The sequence below is a fragment of the Charadrius vociferus genome, unplaced genomic scaffold (genome assembly GCF_000708025.1).
Source record: "Charadrius vociferus isolate BGI_N301 unplaced genomic scaffold, ASM70802v2 scaffold262, whole genome shotgun sequence".
Classification (NCBI taxonomy): domain Eukaryota; kingdom Metazoa; phylum Chordata; class Aves; order Charadriiformes; family Charadriidae; genus Charadrius; species Charadrius vociferus.
The window spans coordinates 1,340,615-1,362,242 of NW_009647218.1; the positions used below are offsets into that span (position 1 = coordinate 1,340,615).

A 21,628-nucleotide genomic window follows, 5' to 3' on the forward strand; every position below is an offset into this window, starting at 1 on the left:
GTAGATAGGAGCGTCGTAGGGGGCAGTGGCGCAGCTTCGTGTTCCCGTCCCCGTGTGGCGCCTCCCGTCAGCGTTTGCTGAGGGGTGTCTGAGCCACGGGGCGGTAAAAGGGAAGGGATCGGGGCAGCGGTACCCCGCGCTCCGCTGCGGTGGTTCGTCGGGACGCCCGAAAGGAGCGGAGACAACAGGTGGGCACTGCCGTGTAAGCCCTAATCACATATCCCAGTTCAAGCCGTGCGCCCCCTCTCAGAGGCTATGGTTTTGCCTAAAAAGCTGCAGCTGGTTTGAAAGGAATACATTTTTCTTGGGAGAGTTGTTTGGCTTTTTGGTTTTTCGTTTTTGTTTTGGTTTTTTTTTTTTTATTATTATTTTTCTAGATTTGTGTGATTTCCACATAGCAGTAATGGCCCTGGGGTAGTAGTGTTATAATGTTTGTTTTGCTATGGAGAATGTTGTCAAGGGTTAAAGAGTTACGACCTAGGTAATTCCAAGAATTTGTATTTACCTGTGACTGAAACCTGTTTCCCTCCACTCCCTTCCTATGGAGATGTTGGCATGTACACTGGCAGTAAAATGAAAGCATTACTGATCAGACTTGTTTTTTCCTTCCTCACTGAATATGGTGCTAAAACAATGGTATTAACACTTAAAAGGCATAATCTTGTGAATTATAAAGACCTGTAGTGATAAAAGCTTTAGCTTTAAAGGAAATCTGACTATGTTGTACAATGCTGGAGGTTTATCAGTTATACTGATAAACCACAGTGTCTGGATGTCTCTCACAAAGTTTAGTTTGATTCCTCTACGCTTCCTTCAGGGGCTGGTGGGCTTTGGGCTAATTTCAGCTTAGAACCACTTTTGGTAAGAGTAAAATGTTACATCTGATGAGTCTCTTAATTGTGTGCAATAATAAGTGTTCAAGAAGAAAAGGGGGGAGGAACAAAACAATTGGTTTGAAATAATACTTCATTTAAAAAAATAATTTTTAACAAACTTGTTACTCAACTAATGTTTCCGTTTCTCTTGATGAGGTATTTGAAAAGATGTTGTTTCTAAAGATGATGTACATGTATGTTTGATATCATTCTTTGACGTTAATGCTCCAAAGGGGATGCCTGAAACCTGTCTCGTAACATTTGCTGACATTCACAAATCTGTTGTTTGTCAGCTGTTCTTGACTTTGAAGGACATGAACTTCCTTTGTGTCCCGATCTGTTCTGAAATTGGGTTCCTCAGCTGTCATCTTGTTGTTAAGGCATTCTTGCTTCTTGGGTTTGTGGTGCTGTTGTTCTGAGTGCACTTGAAGGGGGCCTGCAAAAACCGCTGGATAACGAACGGTAGTACCAGATGTGCATAAGTGAACTAAGACCAAGGCAAATCCAGTTGTGTTTTCTGGAGGTAGATACTGTTTTGGTCAGTAATTAAGCAACTCATCAAGTTGCTTATCTGACAGTATCTCTTTCTGGGACAAAGGAAATGTACTCTTTAAAATCATTAGATGGTTTATTTGTCAATGCAGCAGTTAGATTCCATTGTATAAAAGTAAGGATGTATGAAATGGAAGTTACAGCTGAAAATGCAAAATCAGATTATAAAAAATTAATACTCTGACATGATACTTAAAGGAAGATAGTGCAAGCTATTCTGTATACTTAGCTTAAAGGATTAAAAAAAAGTGATTGAAATATGCCCCAAAGTTGGTTTCTATGCAAAAGCCTAAGATGTCTCTGAGCTCCTAACATGCAGCGTTTTGCTGAAACAAGATGCATTCTGCATGTGACCTAGGTCAGTGGTAGCCTGCGTCATCACTGATCCTAAGCATTATAGCTGTGACAGACCTTATTTTTTCATGCTGCATTGCAAGTCATCTTAAGCTTTTGACTAAACCCCTGTCCTGCCTCAAGCCAGAGCAAGAAATACAAATTACAGTTCTTCCTGTCAGCAGTCAGAGGACATAACATTCAGATGGTAATTTTTGCAGGAAATGTGTTTTCTGTTTAAGTCAGAGAATAGTTTTAGATGCCTAGTTATGGTTAAATAATAGGATGTTACGTATAAGGAAGATGGAACAATGGCAAATATGGTACGTGTAATAATATAACTGAAATGACCACAAAAGAATTAAAACAATTGGACAACCTGGAAACAAAAGAAAAAATAGGCTGTTGAATTTTATAACTAAAGAACTAATCTCAGGTATGTAGAAATCAGCATTTTTTTATATCCTCAAGTCATTTAAAGGTGTCCGTGCGCACTGGGGAAGTGGTAGTGAAAACTGTATTCAGATTGTGAATGATAAGCATTTGACAGGTCTGATAAGATACCAGGAAAATATGTTTATGCTTATATATCACATCAGGAACTGAGAACAATATGTATCAGAGATGTTCCAACACACAGTAAATAAGCTAAATATATTGAAATACAGATCTTCAAAGAATTCAGTGTTTGGAAATGGATTGGGTGAAGTCATTTGCCCAGCCCCCAGTTGAAAGTTAATTTCATTTTTTAAACTTCCATGTTAACAGAAAGGCTTTTACGGAAAATGAACCATTTAAAGCATTTTTTGGTCAGTTTTCTTGCAGAAGTTCACACTTTCTAAGCTGCATCATGCAAAAGCAGAAAATGGAGTGTAGTGCTTTATTTAGACAGGGGTTTTCATTTATTTGATGAAGTGGCCAAAGACAGAGGGATGGAAGAGCAAGCAGAAATTAATGTGTCTTTACCGCAGGGGAGAGAGGAATGAAAAGAGAAGGGAAAAAGGGAATCAAACCCTATCCTTTCCTGCTACGACCCCCCATTCCGCTGACCCTTGTCCATGGAGCGCCTGTCTGCCCTCTGACGAGTGGTGGTGCCAATACAGTGTTTCAAGAGCAGCAGAAATAGAGGAGACAAAGACAGCACCAGCAATTGCTTCTAAGGGTTCTACAAGGGACTCAGAGTAAAAGTTTCAACAGGGAAAGCCAAGCATACGGGCCTCATCAGTCCTGTTGCTCGGGTGTCTGTGGTCGAGTTTATAGTGAGACTCGTGCACTGGTAGCCATGTCCAGTAGGAAACTAAATGTGTCCCACCCTGTTTTCTGGCCCTGGGGCCAACTGGCATGTAGTGAGCTGCATCCATGCTACTGAACCCTGCAAAACAGGGTGGCTGCTGCCAAACTCCCGGTGGGGAAGAGTGCCTCAGGGGGTTCCCAGAATCTGGGGTTTGCTTGGTGGCTAACAGCATCAGTGGTTCAGTGCCAATGCCTGGGAATAGGCCATGGCACGTTTCATTCCACAGGCATAACATGTGCCTGCCCCCTGTGTCTTTCTAGCAAAGGCATGAATCCTGCTAAGGCAGTAAGCAGTTATACTGGAGTGTCTATTTAAGACTAAGTATTTACAAGTTTCTGTTGTTTTGTTTGTTTGCTTGGTTTTTTTTAATTAACCTTTTTTTTCCCCTCCAGATTGTGGATCTGATTAGTTATGCAGGTAGTTAACCCAGAAGCAAGAAAAGCCAGATCAGGACAGGGGGTGGTATGTGTGTGTGTGTGTGTGTGTGTGTGTGTGTTATTCATAAGAGCATACCCTAGATCACAAGTAAGAACAGCAAGTGCTAACTGCCTCATTGTTTTCTACAAAGGACTATTTTAATATTTCTAATTGCACCAAGCCCCCAAAAGTTACCATCCCATCTATATGTGCTTTCACCTTGCACCCTGTTTTTTTATAACAACAAGAAAACCCTGTCAAAGTACAGTTCAGATGTGTCCTGTACGTAATCTAGTAGTCAGGGGTAGACTAAAGATTTAAACAATGCCTGGTTTGCTTTTCAGCAGAGGATTTCTCTCAGTGCTACTAGGGAAGAAAATTGCTTTGAAATTGCTGAAGTGAGCAGTTAGTCCCTCCTGGTTCTCTGCTTGTCCCACGCTTCTCTCAATAGGCTTGTATTGCTTGTATCTCCTGCAAAGAATGTGCACAGTTAGCTGCTGAAAGACATTTAAAGGAAGGTCCACATTCAGCATGTGACCAGTGCATAAGAGAATTAATCATGTATTCAAAACATATATTCTCTCTCCTCCTTCCCTCTTTAATCCTATCTAATGGTTAACAGGTGTAGGTCAGTAGTGGTGACTACAGCGTGGTTAATGAGAAGGCTCCATTGCGTAGTGGAGTACTCTTGCTCTGTGGAGGTGTTTCTTTCTCACCACTGACTGTGCAGGGTGCGCATACTCTTGGCTCTTGGTACAGTCTTAAAAGTTTCACGAGAACCATCCAAGCTAATACTGCAGTAACATGCTTGTGTTAACTACTTTCCCGCACACCAAGCACCTTTTTCCCAAAGCATTTCTTTGTCAATTGTTTAATGAAGAATGTTGATGATTAATTCCTGATCTGTCAGTCATTTGCAAACACTTCTTGTAAGAGTTTTAGAGCTAAATCACATTTTTGTTTGTTAGGTTTTACTGCATGTATAAATCACATCGTGCAGCTTGAGTTTGCTTACTGCTTACATGCAGTTCCCAGGCCTTCTAGTATTACTATTTGTGTGCCTATGAGCACGTAATGTAATTTTCTATGAAAGTCTTTAACATTTACATATTTTCCAATGGTTTTGTGGCTTAAGCCAGTAATCTAATTTTCTTGAATATTTGCCAGAATATTTGTGAACAACAATAAAAAAGAAACAAAAATATAGCTGATGCAAATTTGTTGGTTTGGTTAATTTAAACTAATATTTTTGACAGTTCCTTGAACTTTTTTTAGTCCTAGAAACTAGCAACTTACTTGTAAAGGACAAAAGCCCCAATGGCGGCAAACACTGCCAACAAACCAAGGAAGATAAAGACACCTTCTGTTGTTCCTGATGATGATCCTAGAAGTCAGAAAGTAGTTTGATTAAAAGTTAGCCTCATTTTTACAGTGAGATAGCTTTTCTAAAGAGAACATCATTTTTACTTGATTGCTGTACAGATTGAAGTACACTTAATACTTCTAGTATGCTAAGCATTGGAGGTTGGTGACTTTGGCAGGAGGTGGTGCTTTCACATCCTAATCGGTTTAATTCTCGGTTCCACCAGAGTGTGAGTTGGGCTTTGCCAGTTTTCTCATATGAGCCACGCTCCTGAGACACATGGCTGCCCTTCCAGCATGGAAGGGAACGGCGGGTCTCGCTGGCACCTCATGATGTGAGGCTAATTTGTTCCCTGCCAATTGCTATGCTGGGGAAACGTTTACACTGAGAGTATAAGAGATGCAGTCTCTTTATAAGCTTCAATGTTAGAATCAGCTTCGGCTTTCTCTTAGGGATGATGGCCGGGGGTGAGGGGATAAAAATAGAGTTTCTTAAATGTTATTTTTTGTTGCAGTCCCACATGCTAAGATGGTAGAGTGTGGCTGAGAGCTTGATGGACTTAGGCTTCTTTGCCTTATCCAAGAGCTGAGGGCTCTGCTGTTTTAACGTGCTGCTTCTGGGAAATAAACTTCGGGCTCTGCCTGTCATTGAACTCTGCCTTCTGGTTTGCTGTCAACCATTTCATTCACATCTACTCCTCATTCCATCATATCTGATGGAAGAAGCCAAATCATTACTTTTTTTTTGTGTATGTGTGTTAAAAATCTTAATTTTCCAGTCCACAGGCTATACCTTTATTGAGTTTACTGACACTGAGACACATTCTTGGTCCTCAGATATAAACAATCCTTCAGGTATAAACAACAGTGTTAATACAATGAAGTAACCTAGAGGTTCATGTTGGCTTACCTTTCCAGTTATTAATTTATAATTGATATCTCAATTTTCATAGACAGCAAATCAGGATTTCTCATTTACTTGGTACATGTGCCTCATTTCTGTTTGTTGATACTATTGTCTGTGAAGGCTCGACCTCATTCGTAGTTTACACAATATTTTTGCTGAGACTTTAGGGATTTACCTTATTTTATGAATAAGGTAGGTCCTTAGACTAGTTTGCAAAGCAACACATACAATGGGACGTGTCTACATCACAGGACTGCAACCCATTCAACAGCAGTTTAAGCAAGTTAAGAGCGGGTGTTTTCTGCAATGCCTGTGTAACCCAGGCACAGTCCTGCCAGATTTCAAGGGCCAGATGTTTAGGCACCAGATACTCGGGCACCAAATTATGGGATTTTCAGAAATTCATAAATACTTACCTTCTCTTGAAATAAGTGGAAAATTGTGGCACATGAGGAATGTTTGCAAACATTAGATGGGCTCCTCCAGAAAGTGACTCAAAGCAGCAACCTTTCTTAGATCCTAATTCTGCTTTGATTATAGTGGAAGCCCCGAAGTACAACTTAGCTGTGCCCTCTGGAGGAAACCGAGGGAGACCAGCCTTGAGCTAAAGTTAGCCTCAGTGAATACAGTTTTGAAAAATCCTACTGCATCCTTATTTTCGTCTTTAGGAGCCAGAATGCACTTACAGGTCAGGCATTGTGCCTTAGTCATCATGAACTGATTTAGGTACAGCTAAATTTATACCTAGGTTAAATAAAATCAGCCAAAAATAATGTGGCAAATGACCGCAAAGGTCAGTGGCTTGGCAGATATTTATTAAGAGATATAATTAAAGAGTTCAGAAGAGTCACTAGGACATTGTAGTGGGAGGTCAGGAGGGCAATGGAGTGGGACAAGGGAGACAGCATGATCATTTAGACTTCTGGCTGAGGCTGAGTTTAATACCTGGTTCTGTCAGAGACTCCTTGGATAACCATGACCAAGACACAGTGATAGTCATCTCACCAAAGGTAAATCTACCGTTCTGAGGTAGTCACCCTGGGCACACTCTGTAGTCAATGAATGTTACACAGACCTTTCCAGAACCTGATTTATCTTGTCCGCATGTAGAAATAGAAACCTGGTCAAGGTCAATGGGTTACACCCATTGTCTCATGCGAGAGGTCAATGGGTCACATGTCTCACGTGAGCTGAATTCCTCTCTGTTTCTCCTATTTCTCCATGTGTGGAGTAGGCTGGCTGGCATGTTCCCCACCTGCCTTTCTGCCTGACAGAGTTATTCTGTGAAAAAAACCAACGTTATGGCTTAAGAACTGTTCATATTCTGTGAACTGAATACTGTGAACTGAGTACTGTGAACCGAAACTGAAGGTTTTGTACAATTACTGTACCCATTGGATCAAGAACATAAATCAAACCAAGTTCTAACATCTAAAATTCCTGTAGCTCTTTATCTTTGCATGGACTCTCACACAAGCTGGCGCAGCCTCAGCTGAGGCCTCTGGGCATAATAAAAACCCCATACAAATTCCTGTGCTCTTACCTCCTGCAGGGATATAACTACAGAGAGAAACTATTTAGACAACCTACATCTGCTCTGTGTGGACTCACCGCCATTTACGGAAATCAGTGCGCTGGCAAGGGCTTGGCTTGTGTCATCCCCCAAGGTGATGTTTATACAGTATGTTCCAGGTTCCTCAAAAGCTCTTCTGATGGTGAGTAAACATTCATCGGTGACGGTGATGGGGTCGCACACCACACTCTTGGACACCTGGCACGTGGGGTCAGAAACTACTGTGCAGACGTCTGTGGGGAGGCTGGAGTGGGAAGAGAAAACGCATTGCATTTGTGGAGTCCTGTTAGCCCAGCTCATAGACACATTGCACTGATGCCCTAGTTTTATGCTGGCGCCTCTTTACTGAAATCAGTGGCACTATAGTGATTTCAGAGTGGTTTATTAATACGTTACATATATTTTATACGTAACTATCCATTTTATATATATATATGTGGATTTTGTATAAAGTGCATGTATACAATCTATAAAATTTTCTGTTTGTTTGACATATCATTTAACATTTTATGGTGATCACAGAACTACCTGCCTCAAATCAGCTTATAAAGTCTGTTACCTTTAATACTCATCATTAAGAAAGGAATGTAGATTCTTAAATGTACCATCATGTACCGGAAAAGTAAACACTAACTTAGAGAGGTTAATTCTTTTCCGGTTGCATTACAAATATGATTCCTGTACTTCTCTGTCCTCTCAACTCTCTAATCCCCTTCTAGGATCTAGGAATATTAGCGAAATGTTTTCCTATCCAAGAAATTGCTTGGACACGCCCATTTACTCTAAGTGTCAAAAATCATGGCCAAAAGGAAAGGGTTTCCTTCCAATTTCAGTAGACTGCTTCCCATCTTACAGTAAGTGCTGAAATCTTGTCTTGGCCAGGAAAATATAGAATTGTTTCTCCCCACTATCTAGTTCTCATATTTTTACTGAGACTTGACATTTGTTCTGAGTCCTAAGAGCCTGGCTGTAACCTCTGTTGACATAGTTTACAAATGAGACTTGCATTATTGTTAGTTCCAGTCAAGAAATAGAAACACTGCAGTTCCCAACTTTTGTTCATGCAGCTGCATCTAAGTGCAGACAGCATTCCAGCACCTAATTATTTTTAAAGAGGGAAGATTGACAGTTTCATTCACACGCTTACCTCCCTTGGCAGGTAATGACAAAGTCAACCAGTGAGTTTTCAGCTTGACTTTCTGTCGTCTGGATGCTCGTCATCTGAATAATATTTACCTCAAGGATTCCCTCTGGGAGAGGAAACAGATGTCAACAGTAGGACACATGACAAGGTCTGAAGTCTGTGTGTAGAGAACCTCAAGTGTTTGGCTGATGCTCAGTTCAGGTCTTGTTTTCCATAACCTCCTCCCTCCCTTAGCAGTTGTCTTGAAGGGTTTGAAAGCTGAGAAATTTTCCAGTGCTTTCCCTATGAGGCTGCTCTTTTCTGCTCTGCTTTATTTTCCCATTATCATTTTTTACTTATTTGTATTACTAAATCACTTCCCTGTCCCACTACCTATGACTTCTGTGCGCAGCCAGGTCAATTCAACCTTACGCGACACGTACCACTCTCACCCCCCAGGCCAGTATGCTTCAGGTGTGGCAGGTTCAGAAGCTGATGATCTAGAAAGTAGTGTCAGGACGCACATCCCCACCAGCTATTTCCCAGCCCAAGTGTCTGGAAACGCCACATGTAGCATGGGGGCAGCCATCAGCAGCCATCCAGACCAAGGCCCAACCTCACATGTGTGAAACCAATGGACCATAACCTCTGCCGCTAGGTCCTGACAGAGCACATAAAGAAACCAAAGTCAGCCAGTTAGCTGTCTGTACATTAATCTTTAAAAATGTCAGCTAGGTCCAAGAGAAGGATCTTATTGTGGGTCTCGTGTATTTGATAAAAGGGAGCCTAAATAAAAGTTGTCGCTACCATACATTGTTGTACATCATTAGCCCCATTCCTCAGTTCAGGTGTTGACCCACATTCTTACCTACAATAGAGATACCAGTTCTATAGTATCCATCTCTGTAAATATGGCAGCCTCCATCAGGATTATCTTCCATTGACTCGACAGTGGTAGAAAAGTCTGAATTGGAAGATGCTCCGGTCGTTACTGTTGAGTTGAGGGAGAAAGGACAGATACGCAGCTTTAGAACAAGTTCTGTTTAGAGGTATTCTGAACACTGCCATGTGTTTCAAACGCATTCATTACATAGGTCATTAGTGACTTTGGTTTGCAGCTGTGCAGTCATGTACGTATCTGTACAGGATCATGGTAATAAGCCTTAAAGAAAACACACATGCCCAGCTGTAGAACTCTGGAGCTGTCTGGGTCACCTCATTCTACAAGCCACCTTGCTAGTCACCCATCTCTGTGAAACAGAAGTGAGACTGCAAGGTTTGATATAATTAAACACTTATTTAAAATTCCCAAATCGATTATAGAAGAAATCCAAAGGCAAATAAAAGTTTTAAAATGCTCTCTTTAAAAGCAGGTATTTTCCCATTGCTCTACATTACAGCTAGTGGAAAAATGAAGAGGGGAAGTGGTAAAAATTATATCTTTCCTTTCCTTTTTCATTGTCACTCAATATTTTGGTAAAAGCGCATATTAAAATTCTGAAATTTGAAAAATATAGCCACATTTACAATTTAATAGTAGCAGTATTATAAGTACCCAGGCTGAAACTGCAGGCCTTTTGCAAAGCTTAAAACTCTCTGAGATGATAAACCAATGCTGAACATAATGGAAGTTATTCTGAAATATGATAGTACATAAATTTAAAGTGGAAAAGCCATTCTGGGTTAATGCCATGTGGAAATCCCATATTTTGGAATATAAGTTAAATTTTTTCTAGTTCAATCCAATCTCATTTAATTTTGGGTGGAAGTTAATGCAAACCAGAAAGGAACTGTCTATACAAAAGTGTTCTGAAATACCTCTTTCTCACTTAAAATTTACATCTTGCCTCAGAAGATAACCATGAATAGGCAAGGCTAAAACCACTTGACCTGGCATGGTAGAGGGTATGAAAACAAATTTATATGTACTGCACGTCCACCTGAAGACCTCTATGTGCTGTCACTGTGGTGATAGAACTGGATGTGTAATGTGCTCAGTGTGTAAGTGATGCCTACCACAGAATCATAGAAGAATTTATGCTTTTTGACACTGTCTCTAAACCAATTCATAGAGGGCTTGCAGAGCCTTGTAGCTCTTTCATTGATGACAGTACAACTTCTAAAGATGTGAACTTAAAATATCAGAATTTAGAGTTTTACCACAGCTGCTAATGTCACTGCTGTTCGATAAACTTACCTGCTGAGGTCGGCAGCGGGGCAGTGGGTGTTACTGGCCTGCAAGGTACAGGTATGATGGCTTGGACAGTTAAATTCAGAGTAAAGTTTCCTTGCAGAGTATAGGTGTGAGATGTCGTAGAACTGCTGACTACAAATAAGCCACTTCCATCTCCAAAGTTCCACTTGTAGGAGATGGCAGAATTATTAAGGTAGTAGCTGGGATCATGGATCTTCACATCAAACGTGATTGGTGAGTCTTTGATAAAAATGGAGTCTGAGATGTTGCGGTCATGTTTTTGGAACATACTCACAAATATTGGAATTTTGTCTGGAGGGGAAAAAAAAACAAAGTAGTAAATAAATAAAGCATACGTACCTGGCTGCAAACAACAAACAGCTCCAAAGTCCCTGGACTGCAGCAGTTGGAATATGAGACATTAATGTCTTTAACACGGGTTTCTACTTTAATTTGATTTACTGATCTGAGGAGTGAATGTCAGTAGGAAACAGTTACCCAGAAAAGTATGGGAACAAATGAGGAATCACAGACATCTGTGCAAGATTGCATTTCCTCTTGTAAATACTTTTTCATTACAAAGTAGAGGTATCACAACTGAGCTAGATACAAAGGTAAATTACACGACTGGCAATTTACCAGAGATTCCAATTCATATTAAAAACCTTTCTCTGACCAATGTCTTCTTTTCGTGCCAGATGATGCTTGTGCTGAATTCTTTTAACACCTAAACAACAAATACCCCCAGTATTTTATTACAGTTTATTCCAGCACGCTCACCTGTTACAACGTAAACGGCACTTGCTCTTGCAATTGGAACGTATGCTGAGTGCCCTCTCCTGTAAATGGATACCGCCATCACGTGTTTGCCCAGAGTGATATTTGCTGTGTTCACTGAAAACACTGCTGAAGATCTTCCAGTTGTTTGGTAGTACTGACCTGAAACAGAACATGAACTTACAATATGTTTTGCCCTTCAGACTAGCTTCGTGTTGTTTTAAGAAAAGCTGTGTCTCTGTGAATCTTGGATTGTCTAAATCAAAATGAATAGTTTAGAATTGTCTTTCAGTTACCTGTCAGGTGTTTTTGGAGGACTGAAAACTTTTACAATGTGTTTACTCCCATTATTTCTGTTTTTTTCAAAGGTGTCAGAAAGATGTCCCAAATTTCTCTAATCTAAGAAAAATTTGCTTGGGCATCTACATCTTTCCAAAGCAACTACTTTACATTAATTCATTAGGATTATGTAGTGGATGGTATTACCTCTCAGGCATTTTAAATGATCTTGCACTTGTATGCTTTCAGTGTAGCAAGGAGATATACCACCTCTTACTTCATACCCTAGAGCCCTTTGTATTACGCTTGCTTATTTGTCTTTGTAACAGCTGATTGAGGTAGGTAAATAGTATCACCTCTACCTAAAATTTGGCACATTATTATTATTATTACTCAGGCTGATACTGATGATAATACTGATTTAGCCGAGCTAACTTAGGATACTAAGATTTAGTATGTAGACAACGCCAGCAATAGCCCGACCGTTACATACCCAGGAGCTGGAAACCACTGAAAATTAGCATCTGTGACCAGATCAGTACCACACAGTCAGTGGCAGTTTTCACGTCCCCAGAGGCAAGAAGTGCTACACCGTTAAACTGATCGGAGGATATACAGCACTGTGGTCTCTCTTAAATTTAAGAATCTGAAGTGGCAGTGAGCACTCAACAAATCATCTGACTGACCTGCTCGGACACTCTGTTTTCCTAGAAAAGGATCCTGAGTACTACTGAAAGGAAATTAATTTTCTTCAGTGGTAGTACTGTGAATGCAAATTTAAAGAGAGTCTCCTGGTAATCCATGATTTCCAGACTGAGCAGCTGATGGCCTCTCTGGAAAGCCGGGAATGAATTTGTGATCTCCGCTCAAGAGAGTGGAATCCTTTTTAAAGGACTTTTCAATAAAACACACTGAACAAATAAGTTCATGTACAGAGTGAATATAAGCTTTGCAGCGTCAGCCAAACCAAGGGATGTGTTGCAGTACTAACCAAATGTGTGAAACACGTAGACAAAGTTTCTTCTCCTCCAGCCAGGATAATGAGGGAAAGGTCTCCCATCTGGGAATACGTTATGGCTGTGGTTGCTTGTGCAGTTTTCCCAGCCACAGCTGTCGATCCATTCAGTCCAGTTGTAGACATAGACTTGCTGATCCTGGGAAGTTGGAGGGTCTAAGTGTAGAAACAGGACATGTTCTGGGTCAACTGAGAAATGCGCAGAAAGTCAGGAAACAGGAGGCAGACACTCCATGTGCCAGCAGTTATTGCACTTCAACAGCAGGTTAAAAGTAGGGTATTTTTAGACTGACAGATTTTTCTAAGATTGCGCTTTGTTTGGTTTTTAATGTAAACAGCAAATTGTTCTGGCTTGGCATTGTTTTATTTAGAGCTTAAAAATATTTTACTGTCTCATGGGCCAGATGCAATTTAAAATTGCTTACCCAGAACTTGCTGTCAACTACACAGGGTGCTACTGTATCACTGGAGTTAGTGGGGTTACCTGAACATTTGGCAAGCGGAATCTAAAATTTTCAGTAGAAATAGCAGCCGTGAAGGCCCTGTGGGGAAGTGACTTTCTTTTGTCAGAAAAGTTTTCTATGGTACCTTTAAATAACTTCAACAGGAATTTCAGTTCCTTTCTGAATAATATAAAAAGACAGTTTCCTTCCCTAAACAGCACAACAGATGTTAAGTAGAGAATGGATATCAGCAGTTAACACAACATTAGACAGTCAAAAAGTAGAACTCAGACTGACAAAAAATTTGCTGATAGGCCTTGAAATGAAAATTGCTATGATCAGTAAAAAAATTTGTTGAACATTTATGAATTCAGAGGAAGAAAGGTACAACAGCCTCTTTCACTCTAGATCCAGCAGCTTCAAACATTGGAATTATGATAGGTTTTTTGTTCCGTGTAATAGTAAATAAGATGAAAAAGGTGATTGTCTGAAAAGATTGCTTGATTTTTAAATGATTTATTTTCTTGTTTGTTTTTAGTTATTAAAATGTGAGAATGTGAGATTTACTCTTTCTCAAGGGTTTTTCAAGGTGCAGATGGTAGTTAGTGAGTTCTACAATTCCTAATTGGGAAAAAAAAATCTCAGTTTTATAAATTGGCAGCTTTATAAATTTGGAAGAAAACAGTGTGACTCTGCAACCTTGTGACTGAGCTGGAAAGCAGTAACAGTTTTGCTAGGAAGCCAAATTAACATCACTGGTTTTGGGAAGGCAATTTTATAGCAAAGGCATATCTTAAATTACGTGGTCATTATATATAGCGGCTGCAAAACAGTAAAAATACCACAGTGATCTTCTGAGGAAAGAAACTGGTGTGCCACAGGTTACACATGAGCGTAGTTATCAATTAAAAGCAATATGGCTGTTGTTCATAGGATGCACTTCTGATGTTTTCAAAGATTCGTGACATGTTCACACCAGTGCCATAGTCAGATGCGCGCGTATAGCGCAGGGAGATTGCCGTTACTTACCCTGGGTACAGTTCCTCTCGTATATTATGTTGCCATCGCTATCTTCTTTCTGGCACTTGGGAAACTGGAGAGTCACAACAAAGGTCACGTTGGATCCTACCAGTGCTGGGCTATCAGTGTCCAATTTGGCTGTCACCCTTCCGCCTGTAGAAAAGAAAATTGGTCTTCACTGCAGTAAAGGATGCATCAGAGCAGCAGCTGCCTCCAACTGTGCACTGTTTGCATGAGAAATGCCTTATTGAGTCTTCTGTTTCCAAGGGGGTTTGTGCTTTGAAGTCACTTGGACTCCTATCAAAACCCCAGCTTAGAACAATAATATGCTGCTGCATCACTACTGGTCTGTCATTCATTTCCTTCTTAGAGCTAAGAATATGGTTGGGTTTTGTTTGTTGTTGGTGTTTTTTGTTTGTTTTTTTTTTTTCTCATGGGGGTCAATATGTTCCAAAGGAGAATATTTTTGTTTCTCCCCAGGGATACGGCCTTTAGACCTCAGCTCAGACCAGGTGACAATAAACAGGGTCTTCACTGAAGTTGTCAAACTGAAGCCCACAATGCCCAACTGAGGTAGTAGTTGAAGCTACTGTCTTCTAGGGCATGTTTCAAATAATGGATTGTCCTAGAGCCCTGGCCATCAATACTTCTTAATAAGTATTAATGTCTGAGACTATGAGTCATGGGAAAGCATTTACTGTAACAACTCACTTTTCTGCTCCCTCAGACAATGTAGTGAGAATGGTATCAAAGCCAGTCATCCCTGATTTGCTATTCATTGCAGCAGTGGTGGATATTGGACCTATGAAAAAGCACTATAGCACCAGCACACTGCAATGAGGTGGATTTTTTTGCCAATTTTCTCAGTGTCTTTGGATTACATATGTGCGATTACCTTTCCAGCAGTCCTTCCATCTGGGATCTCCTTCTTCCCAGAAAGGATAAAGCTTTTCATTCCATTTATTTTGATCACTAGACCAGCCTTGTAGCTTCTTATAGGATGTGACAGGAGAAGTTCTTCCATGGCTCAGCACATCTTGAAACCCTAGAGAGAAAAACAAACATGCAATGCAATAGCATTTTCCCTACCACCCTATAAAGACATTGCTGTTGTGTTGAACAGCCTTCTTAATACGACTATATTCTTGTACTGATTCAAAAACTCTTCACCCGTAGAAAGTTATGGAGTTTTATCATCGCAGCTGTAAACAGTTCCATCAACTATAACCAACATATAGATAATTCTACCACTGACAGACTGACATTTTTCTGTGCATGAGTGGATGTAACCCTGCAACAAACAGGCTGGTCGTACAGAGGTTGCTTGATTGCTGACTGCTTTGTGCTTGCCTGGTAGTAAATCTACGAGTAAAAGGCTGACAGGATAAATTCACTCTGTGTCTGAGTTGTGCTCCAGAGGGAGTTATGCCAGGAATTAATTTTGACCCAGTGAAGCTTCTTTGGTGAGTTGGCTGGTGGTTTGGGTGGGAGGGGTGGAACCAATTGTAACAGAAGCTGGTATTTCCAGAAAAGGAAATTTAGAGCTGAATAGTAAATTCAATGTGTTTATAATATAACAACAAAAACATATTAGCTTCATGCCTATTACTTTAAAATGGCTCAGATACTAAATAATTTTAATAACCTTTTTCTTCTCATATTACTACAAATGACGGGCTCAAACTTTTCCCAGGCCTTCTAGGATCCCTGTTTCTGTCCCAAAGTACACATAATGAAAAGCAAAGTAAATATCCAAGTAACCTGTAGGAGCATGTCAACCACTGTAGGATGCCATAAAAATATGTTCGTAAGTAGGCTCATAGGCAGAGTTCCATTAAAGCCCGGGGGCTTTAAACAACTCTGTCATGTTAATCAGGTAACTGCTGGGTGTGTCACAACATCAAGGGAGTTAGGATTTCTTCTGCTTTTCATGGCTTTATTTTAAAGGTAGCTGATGCTGAATGCTTCTGAGATTTATACTGAAGTGCAACAAAGAGCTGGATGTTTTTAAGAAAAATGCAGAGACCTGTAAGGAGGGCAGGAATGGCCCTGTGCACTGTAACGTGTTGGAATTCCTGCGGGTTTTGGAAAAGGCACACAGCAGGTGTAGCCAGTCTAAGCATGATCTTTATGGGCATGTGACTCCTAATTTTACTGCAAGGGAGAACCAGAGAAACAGCACTGAAGAAGAGGCAGGAGCTGCTTTCTCTTGATGTTTTATTGCCAAGTGAGATTGCTGCTGGGCAGGAAGGACATCCCTTGGCCAGTGCCATCTCAATGGTCTCTCTGAACTGATGCTGGTAGCTCTCTCCCCAGTCTCTTGAGTCTTGAGGACTGAAAGGTTTGAGGAAAAGAACAGATTTTGCACTGAGGCATATTCTCCCACGGTCTTTTGCCCTACAGGAACTCCCCACAGTCTCACTTAAATCGCTTGAATCAAGTCTTTCCTGCAGATTTAATATATTTTGATGTGAGCAAAGCATAACATCATGACCGGTATTTATTTAATGGCCTGTATCACATGCTGTATTGTTTTCAGTCTTGGCCAGAAGAAGAGTTGGGTAATGTTCTTCAGAAACTTTTCTTGGGAAAAAAACAGATTAGTAACTATAAAAGTATTTCACAAAGGCTTATCAAGTTCAATTACATTTTATGTCAAGAAATTAATGTGTTATCCTATTTGAAAGTAAGTGGCTAGGGATTTTTCCTAATTTCTTTTCCCCATTCTCTTTCATTTTATCTAAAAACTATTTAGTGAATAAAAATGTTTTGATTTTGTCAGATCAAAACATTTCAATCATTGTTTTTTTTTTCCCAAATGTTCAATTCATCAAAAAGAGCTGGAACACTTCTAATTTTTATAAATGCTTTTAATTTTGAATTTTCAATAACAATCCTTGAATTCAGAAGTAATTTTCTTGTTCAGTTTTGGTAATAACTGTGGTCACTGCTTCTAAATCACAAGCTCCTTAGGCATTTCTGTGCCTCCCTGATGTGCTTTGTTTATTCCAATCAAACATAAAACATTTCACAAGCTTCAGGACAAGACAAAGACATTTTTTCAGACGAGCAAAGACTTCAGCACTAGTTTCTCTAACACATGGAACTGAAGATTTTCAGTTGCTGAATTTAAAGGAGCAAAAAGCTTTAATGCATTTCTTCTTTAACAATGAAAAACACTCAAGAACAGATGTTGGTCATAACCAAAATTAGAGCAATTCAGTTCAAAATAGAGTAACATTACACTCCAAGAAAAGTAGTAGTTTTGGTGAGGTGATCATAGGAGAAAAGATCTTATACTCTGATTGACTTTCTCCTTTCACATTCTGGTTTTCATTTTGGTGAAAAATGTAGCAAAAGCAAGAAGTTCAGCATTTCCTGTGATAGTGTGTTAGTCATGAAAAATAGAATGAAATTCAGTGTTAAAACAACAGCAATAAAAAGATGACCCAGCTAAAGATGATAAAGTGCATTAGAAGTAAAAAGGCTGACGTTATGACCAAGCTAAGAAGACAGAAAATAATGTAAACTTTCTAAAGTTACATATAGAAACATAATAAAGCAGGCAAAAAAGAACTTGAGGAACAACTTGCTAAAACATAAAAACTACTAATTAATCCTTTTTTCAAATACAAAAGTAATGGAAAGCTTACCGGAAAGTCTGTAGGGGCAAAAGATGATGTAGATACAAAAGAAGCATTCAGGGTAGATAAACGGATAGCACAAAAGTCAAATGTGTTAAGTTTACATTTTCATTCACAAAGGAGGAGCATGAGAGGTTTCTGTGCTAAAATTTTTCTTTACAACAATGGAGAATCTCTCTCAAAATGAAGTGTTAGAACAAAATATTATAGAATAAATCAACAAAATGAAGAAGTTGTCTAGATGGGATGGCTCAAAAAGTATGGAAGTTATTCAAGAGTGAAATAAATGAGCTGTTAACCATAGCATGTAACATCTTGCTTCAGTGGCTGAGAAACAAAAGTTGGCAAATGTGATGACAGTTTTTAAAAACACTTCCAGGGAAGAGTTGGAGGATTACAAAAAGTTTGAGGCTCAAATTGGAGAAGCTGGTAGGAGCAGCAGTGAAGAACAGAATTAGCAGATATAGTCGACTTATATGATATGCCGTAAAAGGAGTGCGTTCCTCACAAATATATTTGAGTTTTGCTGAGGGAGCCAGAGAGCATGGGAACAAGGCTGACCTGCTTTTACAGTCTGCTTGAGTTCCAGACAGCATTTGATGAGCTCCCTCGCTAAAGGCACATAAAGGAACTAAGTTACTGTGGAATAAGAAGGAAGGATTTCACATGAATAAATAATTGGTTAGGATATATGAACCAAAAGTTATGAACAAGGGGCCAGTTTTCTCAATTGTTGAAATAATTTAAAATGTTTGTAATCTGGAAAATAGGTAAACAGTAAAGTTCTTTAATCTGCTGAAGACAGTGTCTTACAGTAGTAGAGGAGAGGACTATATGACAGTGACTCAAGAATAAAACTATAGAAAATTCAGCATAGTTAAATGTAACTTTACTTGCAGAACAAGTGGCTCTAAACTAGCTGTCGCCACTCAGAAATGAGATCTCATAGCTTTACAGTTTTGAATGCAGTGCTCATTGGTAGTTGAAAAACTAGGAAAAGGCTAGATGGAGAATGAAGATGAACATGTCATTACAGCATTGTATACTTCCACGTGTGTTCATGTCTTGGGTACTGTATGCTGCTCTGTTCTCTGCAGCTCATGCAGGTTATAAGAGAACTGAAAAAATACAGAGAAAGGTGGCGAGGATGCTACAAAGGGATAGACTTGTTTCCATATGAGGAACGGCTATATCGACTGTGTCTTGAGCCTGGAGAAGATGTGGCAGAAGAGAATATAAAAACAGAATCAGGAACAGCATGGAGGAAGAAGCAATTTGTCACTATTTGTGAAAGTGCAGAAGTTAAGGAGAATCAAATTAAGCCAGCAGGTTACAGGTTCTAAGCACGTAAAAGGTATTTCTTAATGTAAGGCACAGTTAAGGTGTGAAATTTCTTGCTGGCAGGATGTTGTGTGTGCCAAGAATTTGCACGGGTTGCAATGAAAACCCAAGTGCATGAACAGATGGAAGAAAAGTCCAGTAAAAACTGTTAAATACAATGACGCTGCATCTGACAGAGGCAGTTCTGGTGCTATAAATCATCAGAGGCTGGGAAAGTCTCCTGGGTAAATACCAGTATACAGTTGCCCAGTTATATTTCCATACTGTTCCCCATTGGAGACAGGTACAAGGCTAGATGGATGCTCAGCTAGCCCTCCGCTTTTAACGTCTTCAGTTTCCCTACTGTAGATTCTGGATTTTGAGCCTAAAATCCCATTTCTGGGTTCCCAGCCCTGAGCTTAGGGAGTCAACCTAAGACTTGAGCGAAGCTGGGAGCCCGGAAAGCAGCAGAGGACCAGCCCAGTGCCTGCCTACAGTGGCTTGAGGATCTAATTCCTCGACTGGGCTCCCTGAGGCTGGGGATCCACAGGTCTGGGTGTCCCAGCAGGGAGCGCTGCCTCTGGCTTGGCCTCTCCCCACCACAGCTGAGCTGAGCAAACTGGGAGAAGTCCATTCTGCATCTGCCTTTTTAGCCATGCTTGAGCTGGGGAAATACAGTTAGAAATTTGTCAAAATGAGCCAAGGCTTAGCCCTGCTCAGCTCTGTGTATCTGTGGAGCGCAGGAAATAGGTAACTGAGCAGCCCTTGGCGTATTTCTCCAGTTCAGATGACATTTCTACCCAGAGCCAGGCAACCCTGAGGTGGAGCAAGCTGTCGCCTACCGGTTCCCCAGTACAGCTCCAGCAACTGCTGCACGTGCAACGAGCAGCCGTTTTTACTGCACTGGCTCGGGATGTCGAACCCGCGGCGGCAGGGAGAGAGGAGGGGGTGAAGGAAGCACTCACGTGTGGCGGCAGCACAAAGCACCGCTTCAGCCAGGAGCAGGAATCCGACGTGGCGGCGAACACCGCTCATGGTGCTGGAGACCCTCTGTGTGGAGGAGCAGAGAGTGCCCAGTGCCTGCACACGGTAACTCCTCCGGTCCCCACTGAGAAGTGAGAATGAAGTTTCTCCGCTGCTCTGCTCTCCGATTAAATGAAGGGCCCCAGGACTCATCATGTGATGGAATTAAGCAGAGATGCATGATTTTGTCTTCAGCTTCTTTCGGCTCATGTGCTTATGACTCACTCCCTTTGCTTTCAGCTTTCCCTGGGATTTCTGAGAGACCTGTTTAGAGCCACACCATTTACCTTGCAGGCATTTTTATACTAGTTTTGCACTATGATCAATTTTTGTACTTAATTTGTTTTTAAATTAGGAACATTTATTTCCAGAAATCCAAATTAACTCTTGCCCCAGCCTGATTTGCAAGTGCTACTGCAACAGCTCACTGTGTTTGATGGACCCATCACTGCTTAACCATGTGTCTCTCCCAACATGCTGGGCAAGTGCTGTAAACCAAATGGAGACTGGCCAATTCTAACACATCCCTGGACTTGGCTCCTGATCAGAGTTGATTGTTAAGGAAAACGCTATTTAAACATTTAGTGGGCACATGCGTGTACCGTCCGACCATGATTGTACAATACGATGTGCCCATGGTTAGAGGTGCAATCACAGACCATATGTAGTGATGGCCACTCAACATCTAGCTCGCAAGTTGGGTGACCTACACACAGGCAAGTACTTCATTGTATATACTTCATGGTGTGTAGAGATAGAGGAAAAACAGACTTTGCTGCCCAACCTAATAATGAGGTATAACCAATGGCTCATTAGGAGTAGAGCAATACAGGCAGATTGGCAAACACTCCACTTAGTGGTTCAAATTCAGGTTCAAGGTGCTTCACCAGCCCAGGTGTTCCTCCGCAGGCAGTGCAGCAACTGAAGTTCATTGCAGTCCTGGCAGCCTCGTGAAGTTTCTTGCTTTTGTTTGCAGCAAAGAACAAGCTTTGGTAAGATGGCATGGCATAGAAGCAAGTATGGTCCTCAAGACAGGAGTTCAGTAGTGGTTTCAGTGATCCCAAAGTATAGCACTGGCGAGTGAGGCACTGGCTAGCCAGAAACCAGCAAGTTGGGCAACACTAAACCATTTTTATTTTGGGCAGGACAGGTGGAAGTCTGTAAGTCCAAGGCACTGTCAACAGAATGAAGAGATTGCCCAATGGAAGGAGATTTTAGAACTGTGACTACTTATTTTATTTTTTTTTTTATTTGTTCTTAGTTTCTTCCATTTTTCTAGCATTTTCTATTAGCTGTGTAAGTTATTGTCGCTACCCGGAGCGCCCCAGCCAGCGTTTCTCTCAGTAATGCCGTCTCTGATGTCCATTCCTGTGCATCCTGCATCTGTAGACTTCGTGCTTCAGCACTCTCCTGGCTGGAGCCAACCCTCCCTCCTACTGCCAGCCGAGGGAAAGGGTGAAGGCGATAGCCTTAGGGA

At 40.8% G+C, this 21,628-nt stretch overlaps 1 protein-coding gene across 1 annotated transcript; it reads right to left on the bottom strand.

The window, feature by feature from the left end:
* Positions 1-3,542: 3,542 nt before the first annotated feature.
* On the bottom strand, positions 3,543-20,163 carry GPNMB (glycoprotein (transmembrane) nmb). Its single transcript, XM_009879548.1, has 11 exons — positions 20,094-20,163; positions 15,060-15,209; positions 14,174-14,317; positions 12,678-12,857; positions 11,411-11,569; positions 10,634-10,942; positions 9,305-9,427; positions 8,461-8,563; positions 7,352-7,557; positions 4,768-4,855; positions 3,543-3,942 (listed from the first exon to the last, which is right to left on the bottom strand). Exons 1-11 carry the CDS (start codon positions 20,161-20,163, stop codon positions 3,789-3,791), a joined length of 1,686 nt encoding a protein of 561 aa, XP_009877850.1. The 3' UTR covers positions 3,543-3,788.
* Between the last annotated feature and the right edge of the window lie 1,465 nt (positions 20,164-21,628).

Bases quoted from the DNA above. Each gene is read 5' to 3' on its own strand.
- GPNMB (XM_009879548.1), bottom strand. From the start codon at position 20,163: ATGAGCGGTGTTCGCCGCCACGTCGGATTCCTGCTCCTGGCTGAAGCG. The intron at 12,858-14,173 runs GTAAGTAACGGC...TTCTACACTTAG, and splicing joins CGAGAGGAACTGTACCCAGG to ACCCTCCAACTTCCCAGGAT. The intron at 8,564-9,304 runs GTAAGAATGTGG...TTCCTCTCCCAG, and splicing joins AACTGGTATCTCTATTGTAG to AGGGAATCCTTGAGGTAAAT.